The sequence below is a fragment of the Mytilus edulis genome, chromosome 6, assembly GCF_963676685.1.
Source record: "Mytilus edulis chromosome 6, xbMytEdul2.2, whole genome shotgun sequence".
In the NCBI taxonomy this organism is placed as follows: Eukaryota; Metazoa; Mollusca; class Bivalvia; order Mytilida; family Mytilidae; genus Mytilus; species Mytilus edulis.
The window spans coordinates 67,871,853-67,887,100 of NC_092349.1; the positions used below are offsets into that span (position 1 = coordinate 67,871,853).

At 32.5% G+C, this 15,248-nt stretch overlaps 1 protein-coding gene across 1 annotated transcript; it reads right to left on the reverse strand.

Annotated features, from left to right (window-relative positions):
* Positions 1-7,794: 7,794 nt before the first annotated feature.
* Positions 7,795-14,991, reverse strand: LOC139526790 (uncharacterized). Its single transcript, XM_071321951.1, has 2 exons — positions 14,889-14,991; positions 7,795-9,648 (listed from the first exon to the last, which is right to left on the reverse strand). The coding sequence occupies exon 2, from the start codon at positions 9,597-9,599 to the stop codon at positions 7,941-7,943; it is 1,659 nt and encodes a 552-aa protein (XP_071178052.1). The 5' UTR covers positions 9,600-9,648; positions 14,889-14,991; the 3' UTR covers positions 7,795-7,940.
* Between the last annotated feature and the right edge of the window lie 257 nt (positions 14,992-15,248).

Below are 15,248 nucleotides of genomic sequence, written 5' to 3' on the forward strand. Positions count from 1 at the left end.
ATGATGTTACATAGAAAAAACACATCTTTATGCTGATCATTCGAAAAGGAGAAATACGTTTACCTGCATATTGTTTGAAAATCATCAGAGAAACAGATTCCACCACCAAATCTCGTGTAATACGACATTTATCCACTCTCGACAGTTAAATTCTAAATATTTAAAACGCTCGGCGAGCCTCGCGTTTTAAAGTTGAAGATTTAACTGTCTCGAGTAGATAGATATCGTATCAAACTCTATTCAGTGGTATAATCTTTATATAACAAGCAACAATAAACAATCCAAAAACAATATTTAGATAAATTATGGACAATCAAAGGATATAATCATAATGAACACATTTTAGCTTAGCCGTGGTTGGTGGTATTCGGGCCTTTAAAATCTTTACTGTTATCCCAAACAAAAGTGGCATCATACAGCTATTTATATGATAATCTAAGGTGTTTATTACTGAAAGCAGAGATAAAAATCAGATTGACCACATAGCAATTAACGATACATGAAGGGGACCCTTACAAGATGTGAGAGAGGCGCTGATGTTGGAGATGACCATCATTTTGATACAGCAAACATCAAACTCAAAATTATTAGCGCATCAGAATCTTGCAGGGTACAGAGATTTGACACAGATCTCAGACACATGAAAACCAGCGATGACTTCAAATTAGAACTGAAGAACCGCTTTTAAGTCTTAGAACAACGTAAATGTAACAACATGTAAGAAAGAAAACAGTAGATAAACAATTGCAAGAAGTGAACGACCTGTTTAAAAAGACCAGTGAAAAACACTTAGGTTTCAAACGCCAAAAACACAAATAATGAATCAAACCAGAGACATGGAATCTGATTGACAACAGGAAAGAAATCAAGAAAAAGATCTACCATACACCATGTACACACTCTAATAGACTGAAAGATAGATTAATGGGTCAATACTAGTACTAGAGCAAAGAATTGGCAACCTCTATCAAAGTACAAAGAAACTGTGACTACAGAAGAAACACAAACGTGTTTAACCCCGCCACATTATCTATGTATGTGCCTATTTCAAGTCAAGAACTGCAATTCAGTGATTGTCGTTTGTTAATGTGTTACATATGTGTTTGTACATAAATTGGGACGTTAGTTTTCTCGTTTGAATTGTTTTAGGTGTAATACCACCAAATCATGGTGTCACATCCGGTTGTATACGAAAGTAGGTCTAAAATAAATATTCCCTTGAATTTGACAGTTGTAGAAAATTAACCCTGCATTTTAATGCACTTAAATTTTTCTGAGTCATAAACATGTATATTGGGTGTCTAAAAGCATCATTCCTTTTTGATTTGATGGTCTTATGAAATATTTTGGAAAGTTAAGGTTTCATAGTTACCAAAGCAAGTAACTAGTAAATAACAGTGTAAAAATTGGGTTGTTTACTTCCGGTGATGGTTACTTTCTTATATGCAATGAAATGTCGTGTGAAATTTTCACTGTAGCACTGGAAAGGATTAAACTTTATACATGCAAAGTATTTCTTTAATTATAATAAAGCTTAATACTGTACATTTTTTTTAAAAGTGCCGATTTAATAAAGACTAATAGGGGAAAATCAATGGTGGTATTACTCCTATTTAGGGAAACTACATGTGCACTCGTGACCTTATTGTACTTTCATTTTTAAAAATTATTACTAAACCGGTTCATACATTGTAAACATGGACTATTCGGAATGGATTGAGACACAGAAAGCACGTTTGAGGTAAAATTGTCTTAAAATGGGGGTTTACGGGTGATTGCTAAGTCAAATGGGTGGACAGACAAAGCTGTATTCAGTTTACTGTGTCAAATTTTAAATCACCCTTACAGTCTTGTTTATACAACATGTGAATTTTCATTTCAGTATTAACCATGTTCTGAAGAGCAGTCTGTTGAAAAATCTTTTATGTGAATTGGTCTGCAGATGACACTTTAGCATTAAAGTATGTATCAACTAATGTTATGTTTCTTTGTGTTTAGGCCGCAAAAGTTTACAATTTGTCATGGTGCTGTCTGCATTTTGCACTGTCAAAACATCATCTAAACACTTATTTGCCCTGGATTTATACACATCAGAATCCAGTCTCATATACTTAAACTTTATAATTCTTACCATTTTTTTACCAGCATTCCAATGAACATAACCTTTTTTAAAAACATTTTGAGGTATTTTTTTATTACTCTTTCTCACCATTTTCTAATATAAAATACGAGAAAGATATTCTTGTGTAAATCTATTAGAAATATACTGTTATAAGTAAATAAAAAGACTTTGATACCAGTGACAATAAATGATTGACTGAAAGGGAACAGTTATTTGTCACACTAGGGGAACAGACCAAAAACTCAAGTTACACATAAGGGCTTATAGAAACTTACGTGGAGACTGTTAACATGTCGGTGACCTACCGAATTAGACTATTTACCGGATTTGTTATCACATAAGCAACACGACGGGTGCCGCATGTGGAGCAGGATCTGCTTACCCTTCAGGAGCACCTGAGATCACCCCTAGTTTTTGGTGGGGTTCGTGTTGTTTATTCTTTAGTTTTCTATGTTGTGTCATGTGTACTATTGTTTTTCTGTTTGTCTTTTTCATTTTTAGCCATGGCGTTGTCAGTTTGTTTTAGATTTATGAGTTTGACTGTCCCTTTGGTATCTTTCGTCCCTCTTTTATAGAGACAGTTCTTTCAGCTCAAACACTTTACTTATTAATTTAACATTACATTTATTATATTTTTGGGGGGAAATAATCACATTTTGTTTTTTTAGACAAAAGATATCAAGTTTTGATGAAAAAAAGAAGGAAGAAGGAAAAATGGACCAAAACAGACCAAAACAGATCTTCAAATGAACTCTTAAAGGTGCAATAAAATTGTTTATCATCTTAAAGTTGTCTTTTGTGTCCTATTTAATTGTTGGAATGCATAGATCATGAGTATATCATACTATATGATCAGATATTAGTCAACACGGCATTTTATAATGATATACTGAAATTAGGATTTTTCGAAGAAATAAGACTGAAATCGTCGTAGGATATGGCCTTCCATTATAGTAATTTCTCTAAAACTATAACTCTGACTGAGACAAAACTTGAAAGTTATGCTTGAAATAACTTGCAATTGGAGGGGGAAACATTACATTAAGTTTATTCGACATTTAGGTATTCTTTATGTGTAATACCACCAAATCATGGTACGTCACATCCGGTTGAATACGAAAGTAGGTCTAAAAAAATATTCCCTTGAATTTGACAGTTGTAGAAAATTAACCCTGCATTTTAATGCACTTAAATTTTTCTGAGTCATAAACATGTATATTGTGTGTCTAAAAGCATCATTCCTTTTTGATTTGATGGTCTTATAAATTATTTTGGAAAGTTAAGGTTTCATAGTTACCAAAGCAGGTAACTAGTAAATAACAGTGTAAAAATTGGGTTGTTTACTTCCGGTGATGGTTACTTTCTTATATGCAATGAAATGTCGTGTGAAATTTTCACTGTAGCACTGGAAAGGATTAAACTTTATACATGCAAAGTATTTCTTTAATTATAATAAAGCTAAATACTGTACATTTTTTTATAAGTGCCGATTTAACAAAGACTAATAGGGGAAAATCAATGGTGGTATTACAACTTTTTAAATTGTCATTTCGGCGCCTTTTGGAGCTGACTCTGTAGTATGGGCTTTGCTCGTTGATGAAAGTCGTACGGTGACCTATAGTTGTTAATTTCTGTGTCATTTTTTGTCTTTTTGGCGACATACCACATCTTCTTTTTCATAATCAATTAACCCCTGAAAGAGAAAAAAAGAGAGTAGATGGAATGTTTTTCAAAGAAGTTTTAAAACAAATCAACCAGAAACAACAGCAGATATACCCATTGCTGAACATGACCTTTAAGTAAACATATAAATTCCATCAAAATCAGAGATTATTTGAACAGTACAGAGCCTTTAAAACAATAACATCCCTGGAAACCATAAGCTACCAGCAGAACTAATCAGATATAGCCTTAACAGCGAACATTCTACACACACCATTCTAAAAGATTTGGCAAAATATCAAGCTACCAAAAACCTGGTCAGAAGGTAACATCACATAACTCCCTAAAAAAGGCTCACAAACTGCAATAACTAGAGAGGAATTACCTTATTAACAGTCCCAAGTAAAATTTTCAGCGAAATATTACAAGATAGTTAAACACAGTAATCAACAACAAACTTAGAAAACATTAGAAGGGAAAGAATTGTTACCACGACATTTGTGCTACGAAACACTAAGGAGCAGTTCAAACAATGGCACAGACAACTGATAACAAACTTTATAGACTTTGACAGCTTGCACAGAGGATGCTTCTGATAGATCTTACTAAACGTAGTACAACATCAAAATGTGTTAAACATAATTCAGATGCGCTTTGATGTGATATGTGACGATACTTAGACACCTCAATAATTGAATGAGGTTGCTTACGTAACGTTCGGTTCAAAGAGACTAATCAATTGACAAGTCGATACAAATATTTTATGTTTATTTCATCCAAGAAAAAAGTGAACACAAAATCAAATAATCAATATAAATTCGGCAAACTGGTTACTCCAGGGTCAAAGACAAAAACTGTGTAATTGGGTGAAAAGGACTTAAATAATGCAACAAGTACTCTACAGATTCCTGAAAAAAATTTCTTTAAAGAATGTTTTACCAATAGCCAGAGGGATAGAAATCGTTTCCCTGTCCGAACATGGTAGTGTAGTTGTAAATCATAAACATTTTGAAAACTCCACATCAGTATCGGATTCTATCATGAACATAGAACAGGAAACGTCAAGGTAACCAAACATTTAATAACCTGTAAACTCTTGAGGTCTGGAGAAAAGGATAAAACAAAATCGTTTATGCATGGAACTTTTACAAGACGAGACCTTTTCATTCGAAAGAATACTTTTAATGCATATAATGGGGAAAGTATTCTGCAAACACTCCTATGTTTGACTTAATTTTTTCGAAATAGTTCCCTATTTTGACAATTACTTTCAACGCAACAGTTACTTAGGTAGAAAATCGAAAAATGCATATCAATTTTAGTAAGGAAAAAACAACAGCATTTATTATTTCTAATTGGATGTTTTATTGCCATCTCATTTTATAGATGAGGAATCATAACACTGGACTTCTTTTGAAGTATGACATTTATACGTATCAATAATGAGGCATTTGAAAAGTATATTCGTAATTTAATGATTATTAACAACTTGATCTGCATTCATACGCAATCTTCACCTCCTCAAAATGATACCGAACTCCGAGGAAACTTCAAAATGGAAAGTCCTTTATCAAATGGCAAAATCAAGAGCTCAATCACATTTGGTTTTATAGTTAGCTAAACATCTCACTTGAATTACAGTCGCAAAGAAATGCTCAACATGCAGACTTCTAATACGTTCAGGTATTTCACATCCAATTTTTTATGGTAATATTCTTTATAAAGCACAAAGGTGTCAGTATTCACCTCAGAAACTTACAAAACCTTTGAATAGACTTATTAAGAAGGGATATAATTACGATACTGTTGTCAAGTCATTAAAGATTGCATATTTTGGTGTTAATATTGAGTCACTGATAAGGTCTTTGCATCGGAACTAAACACATTTATTCTAAAAACAGTTGTTGGCATGACACGGGTTATGTTCTTCTCATATATGTTATGATGGTATAATACTAAACCCCTAACGGGAAGGATTGTGCCTGATGTTCATATGATCAAATCATAATCTTTCAGTCAGTTTAGTTGAAGTCTGGAGCTGGCATGTCAGTTAACTGCTAGTAGTCTGTTGTTATTTATGTATTATTGTCATTTTGTTTATTTTCTTTAGTTACATCTTCTGGCATCAGACTCGGATTTCTCTTGAACTGAATTTTAATGTGCGTATTGTTATGCGTTTACTTTACTACATTGGTTAGAGGTATAGGGGGAGGGTTGAGATCTCACAAACATGTTTAACCCCGCCGCATTTTTGCGCCTGTCCCAAGTTAGGAGCCTCTGGCCTTTGTTAGTCTTGTATTATTTTAATTTTAGTTTCTTGTGTACAATTTGGAAATTAGTATGGCGTTCATTATCACTGGACTAGTATATATTTGTTTAGGGGCCAGCTGAAGGACGCCTCCGGGTGCGGGAATTTCTCGCTACATTGAAGACCTGTTGGTGACCCTCTGCTGTTGTTTTTAATTTGGGCGGGTTGTTGTCTCTTTGACACATTCCCCATTTCCATTCTCAATTTTATTTTATACTGTTTTTACAGCGATGTGGGAACAAAACAAACAAACATAGTAGGTAAATACGTCAAAAGAGGGGTACAACAGTCCACGTTGTTTTAATCACTGTAAAAACAAATGAATATGTAACAATGACACAAAATGGGCATATAGCATGTATAGGTTGCATTTCTGTAAATATTGACAATGCAATTTCTCATAGGAACTCCTTTTACGGCTAAAACTGTACCACTTTTACTATGAAGTTTTGAAAAAAATCTTATCCTAGAATTGAAAGTTCATATGCACCACAAATGTTTTTAAAGGTCAAAATATAGGGCTGTGCGGCCTATTGTCAACGTGTATATGCCTTGAACTTCTCAGAGTTTAAACTAACACTAATTTTCTTAATTAACCTACCTCGAATGACAGGTTACCACATGTTTTAATGTAAACAACATGCACATGTAAATTTACTGGTAACATTCCCAAGTTATGTCTCTGTAAGATGGAACACAGAGAGCATTACTGGTAACCAGTATGTAAACAAAATTAATTTTCTATGAATATTTAAGATCTTCCCAAAAGAGGCGTGTTTTGAGAAACAGCTGTGTTTACAAAGTGCAACCTATAAACAAAGAATAGTAAGCAAAATTGACAGACAAAAATCAAAAAAAAAAAAATACCATACCAAAATAACAAAATGACGGGATGTACAAGTACCAAGGCACGTCAAATGGATATCACAAAGAATACATAAAACATAAATAAGTTTGATATTTGTTTTACAATTTAAATAGCTATAAAGTTGATTATTTATATTTATGGCTATTTATGTATGAAAAAATTATTCGGTCAATGTCAGAAAATATCATCTTTTTTGTACTCGGCACAAAACTGGAGAAGGGCTCGGTAGAACCGCGACCTTCCTCAGTTTCTCAGCCTCATAAAACGGATATATTCAACAGTAACAAATTGAAAGTAACAAATGATAGATTAAGCATACAGTAACCATTATTTGGTTCCATTTTTAATAATTTGTTGACCATGTTTCGAATTGACCGTTTAAGTGTTTCAATTTCGCCATAAGACTATACAGGATTAGGGATATTTCCTTGGTTTTCCCTCTCCCCGTTTCCCCCTATGAAAATTACCTTATGTTATGGATTGGTGGCTATTTAACAGCCGAAAAACATTCAAATAAATTGAATATTCAGAATGAGAATATATAAGTGCGATAAAAATATAAACCCCATAAACAGTTCACAGAAGACTATGTAACCCTACCCGGACTTATAAGTCTCCTAGTCAACCAGACTTTGTTCTCACTTCTTTCAAGTTTTTTGCTGAATCTACGATTTTCCGCACTCAATGCAAACACGCTATCACTAGAATACCAAAGCTGTGTCGTCATAGTGTTTCAAACTTTCATAATATTTTGGTGTACGCTTTTGAAAATATTACCCAGAGTGCATTCTTTTCAGATAAGAAGAATAACACTTTCGTATTTTCTGTCGAACTCATTGTAGACTCAAAGTTTTCCTGGTTTCCTATTCGTATTAATATAAATACTAGAATTGACATATGTATTCCACCTCTGCATTAGAAATATCAATTTATGAAAGTTAATTTGCCAATAATGATACACTTTGGTGACACTCACATTTTCAAAGTTGCCATATTTCTATGCTAGTACCCCTGTCGGTTATGACAAGTATCTGGTTAGTTATTTTGTCACATGTAATGCTTAACGGATTCTGTAAATTTCCTATTATTACATTGATCTTTTTCGAATTCAGCTTTAGTCTCATGATTGCATCATTAGTTTTGTCGATGTAGTATAATTGATCATCTTTGTCTATAGCAATACCCCCAATATCACAAGTTCCATTCGCCTTCTCTGCTAAAACAACTTCCTTTTGATAACTGTTTGAATCTAACTTACAAATGTGCTTATCGTCAGACACATAAACATCGCCTTTACGATTAACACACATGCTATTTGCTTCAAAGCCTATATCTGTTTTTTTCATAGTCGATCCATTGAGCTTTGCAAGAACAAGCTTGTTATCATGAACTGTATATATAACACCATCTTGATATACAACACGATATGAAAACGACTTTTGAATATGTTGTTTCTTTTTTGTTGCTATGTTGATAAGACTAAGTCCATTTTTACCCATTGCCACTAGGAATGTTTTGTCATCTACAGTAGCTACATCTTCAGGAAAATCTCGTAAATCAATGCGCTCTTTAGTTTTGTTATTGATATTGTAAGTCCAAACTTCACGTTCATTACCTATCATAATAACAACTTTCTGTGGAGTCAGACAGGTCCTATATATTCTATTATCCTCCCCTAAATCAAGTTCAGTAAAATCGTAAGCATGATGACGAGATGCACCTTTTTGTAATCGGATTGAATATTGTAACCCTGCATACCTTCTTGCAATTGCAAAGTCTTTTATATTTCGTTCCTTTACCTCAAGCTTAACTTCTCCTAATGTCTTAAATACTTTTTTAAGATCATCAACTGTCTTTTCTCCGGTAAACGACAAATCCAACTTCATAAGTCCTTCTTGAAACGTTTCATAAAAAGATACTTCGTCATCTTGAACGCGCTCGATGTTCTTTGTTGCAATGAAAGTGCAACATTCGGAAGCATGATCTATGAGTAAATGAAGAGTGTCCTCTAATGATGATAGCATGTTTGATCTCTCCTGCATAGTATCTATGTGTTTAGTCATTTGAGCTCTACATTGCTCGTAAGAACGATCTAGCTGACACTCCATTTTAATTTCTAGTTCATTCAAATATTCATTTATATCTCTACGGAAATTTCTTACTGTTTTTTTAATTTCTTGTTTTTTAGAATTTAAATCGGATAAATTTAGTTCCTGCTCCTTTATCAATCGTAGATAATTTTCTTTCAAATCAGCGAGTTTTCTTTCCAAATCAGTAGTTAGTACTGATGCACTATCCTGACATCCTTTTGCAGCGTTCTCAATGCTCTGGACCTCCATGCAATTGATATGTTTTTCTCTTGTGCACAATCGACAATAAATTTCGTCGTGGGATTTGCAGTGTAAGAAGTATTTTTTGGAGCATTTATCGATACACGTGCATGGTCCTGTTAAAACAGATGTATCTACTTTTTCTGTTTCTGATATTGGAATGATGGTATGAAATTTATCTAAATGTGTTTCCTTACATTCTGTACACATTGGTTTTAAACAATCAAAGCACCACAATGTTGCTATATTTTTGTTTTCTGCACCACGGCAAGACCCGCACAATTGGTTAGGTGATTCTGACATAGACATGATAAAATCTTTGTCGGCGATAATGTGCTGCCCTTGACAGTTTTGAAACCTGTTGAAATAAGGAAAAGAATGAATGTATTCAATAAAGTATCTAGTAAATCAACCAAACAGATAAAACATTACGAAAAGCTAAGTAGTTATCTCAATCATTGATTACACTACTAAGGGTGGATTGTTTGAAAAAAAAAGATTAGAAAGTAAAGGCTGAACCCATTAATAATATAAAGGAATTAATCAATTTATGATTGAAATGCTCAAATTACGGGGCGCCGAATGCGACTTAACTTTTTGTAATCAAAATCAATTTTGTGTACACAAAATTCAATTTTGTTGAATATAATAAAGTAACCATCAGCGGGAGTAAACTTCCCAAATGTTACACTGTTATTTACTGGTTACCTGCTTTGGTAACTATGTAACGTTAACTTTCAAAAATTTATAAGACCATCAAATAAAAAAGGAATGATCAATGCTTTCAGACACCCAACATACAAGTTTATGACTCAGAAAAATTTAAGTGCATTAAAATGCAGGGTTAATTTTCTGCAACTGTCAAATTCAAGGGAATATTTTTTTAGACCTACTTTCGTATATATACAACCGGATGTGACGTACAATGATTTGGTGGTATTACACCTAAAGGGGGAAGGTTGACATCATGTTACATTTATTTTATTTGACGATTAATTTTATCTCCACTGATTCGTTGCTCTGTTTTCCTTGTCGTATAGGAACGAAATATGTAGCATTTAACTGTAATATATATTCATTACTGTATCAACAACATACCAATCCAGTTGAGATAGAACATCGATTACATGTTTTCATATCAACAAATTAAGGACTTTAACATCACACCTTTATTATCTATCCATTATAATTTGATTGTGCACTAGTTTAATCTGTCATACTGTTTAACTCGGGTTATCTATGTTACAATGTTCTGAATTATCGCATTCCATATTTTGTTGTCGTCACTTTTTTGACATACGCTCGAGATCTTTTACCAGAGTATGTTGTTGCCACATTTTTGCATTTAAATTGCATTTTTAGGTCAGTGTTTTGATTAATCAATCATTTTCATCTACTTTTACATATATATAAACTAATTCTAGATAACAGCATTAAAATTATGGTCGCCAGATGCGCCTTACCCCAAAAAGACTCATTAGTGACGGTCGAACCAAAAATGTTAAAATTGCCAGATTATGTACGATATATGCTACTGGTAAAAATATTTCAAATTTGTCACAGTATCAGAAATTGACATGAAAAGTGTTACAATTTATCTTCCATGTGAAAACGTCCTCAAGTATCGAAATATATGTGCAAACATATGTCGAAAAAGTTGTGTATAAAGATGAAATTAATATTACAGAACCGTTAATCTTAGTATATTAAAGTATGGAAAATGTTTAATTAATTTCTGTGTCATTGGGTCTATTGTTGAGAGTTGTCTCATTGGCAATCGTACCACATCTTCCTATTTTTATATAAATAAAAGAAGAAGAGAATGTATTCCACAACACTGTATAAATGATATTTGCACATTAATGTCATCCGAATTACAAAACTCCTCAGCAAGAGGCTATTCCGTTACTTGTACGCTTCAAAATAACAAATCATTACTGGTAACTCCTTGATTTTATATTGTCAAAATACATATTCATGTGAAGAACATTTTAATGTAATATACATATCAATTATAAAAAAGGAGATGTGGTATGATTGTGAATGAGACAATTCTCCACAAGAAATTAAATGACACAGACATTAACAACTATAGATAACCGTATGGCCTACAAAAGTCAGCTATAAAAGGCCCGAAATGACAGCTGTAAAGCAATTCAAAAGAGAAAACTAACCCTGATTGTACTCACACTAATGTTCTCAAAGTGCTGGTTTATAAGGTAACAGTCTGCCAGTACACATGTCACCAAACATTGACACATTGTTCTTATTGCCAGCAGAGTCTTTGCACCTAATTTGTATTTTTCTTAAACTTCTGAGGTCAATTGTTTTAATATAGTCATTGGATGATGTAAACTTCCCTCTTACACAATACAACATTACACCATTTACCATACACAGTAACACCATTACACTATACACACTGTACAATTACAGCATAAACGTTACACCTTTGCACCACACCCCTTTAATTTCAAACTAAGCGTGCGACTACAATTTTTTTTATTTATCCAAAAAAAAACGAATTTTTATCATAATATTGTAAATTAATGTATCAGATTAAAGATATGTTCTTATCAATATTTTGCATAGTTTTAAATGTCGTTCGCCATTCGTTCATACGATTCCCAATCGCAAGTTACACCTAACACCATTCCCCTTACACCGTATACCATAGCATCATACACTTTCTACCATTGCACAATATGCCATACACCATTACACCATATACGTTTTTGGGGAAGATCACACCATCCAATGGCTGTATGTCCTTAAAATATGTTACACAGTTTCAGTTCCAGGGTCACGTTAACCAAGTATACCTCACGCAATTTTTTGTCATTATAGCGGTACTTAAAACAGCTGTCATACAAGTTATAAGTTTAGCTAGCTATATTACCAGGTTCAATCCTCAATAATACAATTTAATGCAATTGTTTTCAGAAAAAGAAATGCCTATAAGAATCAGGTATATGGTAGGGTTTTTCTTCTCTTTCTATAGTCTATTGGTTATTTTTCTTATTTTGTTAGGTTTTGTGGACTTATTTTACCTTTTTTTCAATTTATCTTAGAGCTCGATATTTTGTTCATACATTTTCCCTTTTCTTGCGTGCTTAGCAGAGAAGTCGAAAATACAAAGCTTAAAGTTTTGACCGGGTATACGTCACGACCTACAATGAATCACTCAAGGAAGGCATGCTATCACGACATCAACTGGGAAGTCAAACTGTTATGATATGTGTACTAATTACATTGTACTGATATTGATACGATTTGTTTATATATAGATATAAAGTTATATATTTAACGTAATCTATTATATCTTTATCATGCTTGGGTTTGAATTTCCAATGTTTTGGTTTGTGAATTTTTGTTTGTGTTTTTGTCGTTTTTTCGTTTTTTTGCCACGCATTGTTTTCGACTTGTAAGTTTGAATATCTCTTTGGTATCTTTCGACTCTCTTTAGTATAATGCTTTTGAAACCTTATCCTGTATGCATTGTAAATGATATTAGTTTGTATGAAAACGTTTGGCTTAATTATATATTTGGTAAATGTGTAGATTCATTTGTTTAAACTTTTTTATATAGGAGTAGGTTCAGTAAGACCCTTTTTTGGTCCCAATATATAGCAGTTTTACAAAATTGTTAAAATGTAAACTTTTAGTTATTTATTAGAAAGTAGAATGCTTCTGCTACAAAAATATGGGCTAGTTTTGACAATACCATGCATATATATCGGGTACTAGCATCATTAAGTCATGCTCAATTCCTGAAATCTTCACAATTTTAGCATTTTAGTTGAATTTTAGACGGTTTCCGTCTTAAATGAAAGTGGCCGCATTTGTGTTCATTCCTAAAATTGAAATGTAAGTTGTATATGATGATAATACATAACATTTATAAAGGTTGAGGATGAACACGGATGCGGCCACTTTCATTTTTGACGAAAGACATTTGAAAAGTGACATTTTTTGGCATGTTTGATAATTTTTTGTAATTTAAGCTAGAATTGGAGCGTTTTAAATGAGTAAATTTTGACGGATGGAGTTAAGTTTAGTACTATGGGGCATTTTTTTCAAAAACAAATCATTGGATCACTCAATAATGTACAATAGCACTATTAGTATATCATTTTCGTGTCATCATTCGATTATCGTAAAAGTATTGTTTTAAACCTACAGTATCATTTTATCTGTTTCAAATAAATTGAAAGCAACATATTTACATAATTCCATGCGTCCGAAGCGCTTATTTGGATTTATCTTCATCAGGAACGCTCAAAGCCAAACATTTGAAATCCGAGGATGTATAAGTATCGAAACCGTTGAAGAGCTTTATGACAAAAATACCTTAAACAAATAGCCAAATTCATCTAAAGTCAGCTTTGCCTGAGGGAGTAAAAACCGGGGACTGAAAGTCAGAGTTGTGGTACAAATCGGTCAGCAAAATGTGTTTCCATTGTTTCCATTTTCTTCCTTATTTTACTGTTCGTAAACGAACGTGGGGTCAAATTTAAAATAAAACTAGGCATACAGATTCAAATGCTTTGATGATTAACTTGCACGGTGACAATAAGTTTGCGATGTAATACTAGCAGCCATATATAAATATTATCAATAATAAGAAAGCCAAGATATAGTATCAGTACTTCACGCCAATAAAATACATATAAAAAAAATGAAAATTATTCATTTGTTAAGGGGCATAAGCTACAAGATATAAAGAATAGAATATTACTTTGTGTGTTACATCATTAATCAAATTGAAATAGTGAAATAATAATTCGCCTTCAACTGCCATTTTTGTTTCAACATTAGCTTAGAATCATTGCTGAACAATTGTGTAATTGCAAGTTAATAATTCAATCTCATTGAATCCGTATTCATGTGACCTTCAATTTAACCTTTTAGCTGTGCAGGCATTAAGCGTGTATTCATGTACAATGTATTAAAAAGAGGGTAAGCTACAACTCAAATATGAGTATTTCAGTCAAATCAGTAAACATGAATTTGACAAATTATGTCCTTTTAAGGTACCTGGGGTATCTTAATGTTCGACGAAATTATTTTCCTATTCTCTTGTAAAATTCCTCTGGTTTATTGTACTTTCAATACTAATGTTAAAATTGGGATAAAGGGCCTTGTTTTTCTTTAAAATACGTTAAAATTAATTAAACTTGGATAACTGTAAATTATTTATATAATGTAATTTTAATGTTCTTATAGAGGAAACATCAAACGACAGAATACTTCTGAAATATCAAATAAAAACAAGGGTTGCGGGTCTTATTTTCTTGAAAAATTAAAACACAAATTGTTCTTTGGAAATTTAGTTCAATTATATGCCCTTGATTATGAGTTTTAAAACAAAATCTGAACGTTTTGAATATGACTCCTTTTTTATAGTTATTCTTTAGAGGTCAAGTGGTATGCACTGTTCTGTATATCAAATTATATTTTGCAAAACATCAAAATCCTATATTTGTAACATGCCCATAATGGATACTTAGCAAATGACAACTCAGTGCAATTGTTTTTGATATAAATGGATACCCTGTGTGCTTGAATTGGAATCTTATTGTCATATTATGCACTTACTTTTGAAGAATTGTCACTAATTCCTTAAATCATATTTGACACTTAATAATGATTCATACTGTATATTGATACAATATCGTGTATCTTAGATATCATATCAAAGCTGTATCCAATAAACGTAGAAGGTTAGATTAAGGCAAATAACACAGCTTGACAAAAACTGATAAAGATTTATCATGTAATTGTACTGAGTAATTACATCATATCTATTGATACGAAAACAAATCTCAATCATCTGTTTCAAGTGTTCAAAAACAAGATATGCTTACACTGTACTTAAAAGATAGTTTAAAATCTAATTACGTCAATGTATAGTTAAAGCTTTTCGACCGTAAAATCAGAAAATCATTACAAATCTAC

Bases quoted from the DNA above. Each gene is read 5' to 3' on its own strand.
- LOC139526790 (XM_071321951.1), bottom strand. From the start codon at position 9,599: ATGTCTATGTCAGAATCACCTAACCAATTGTGCGGGTCTTGCCGTGGT.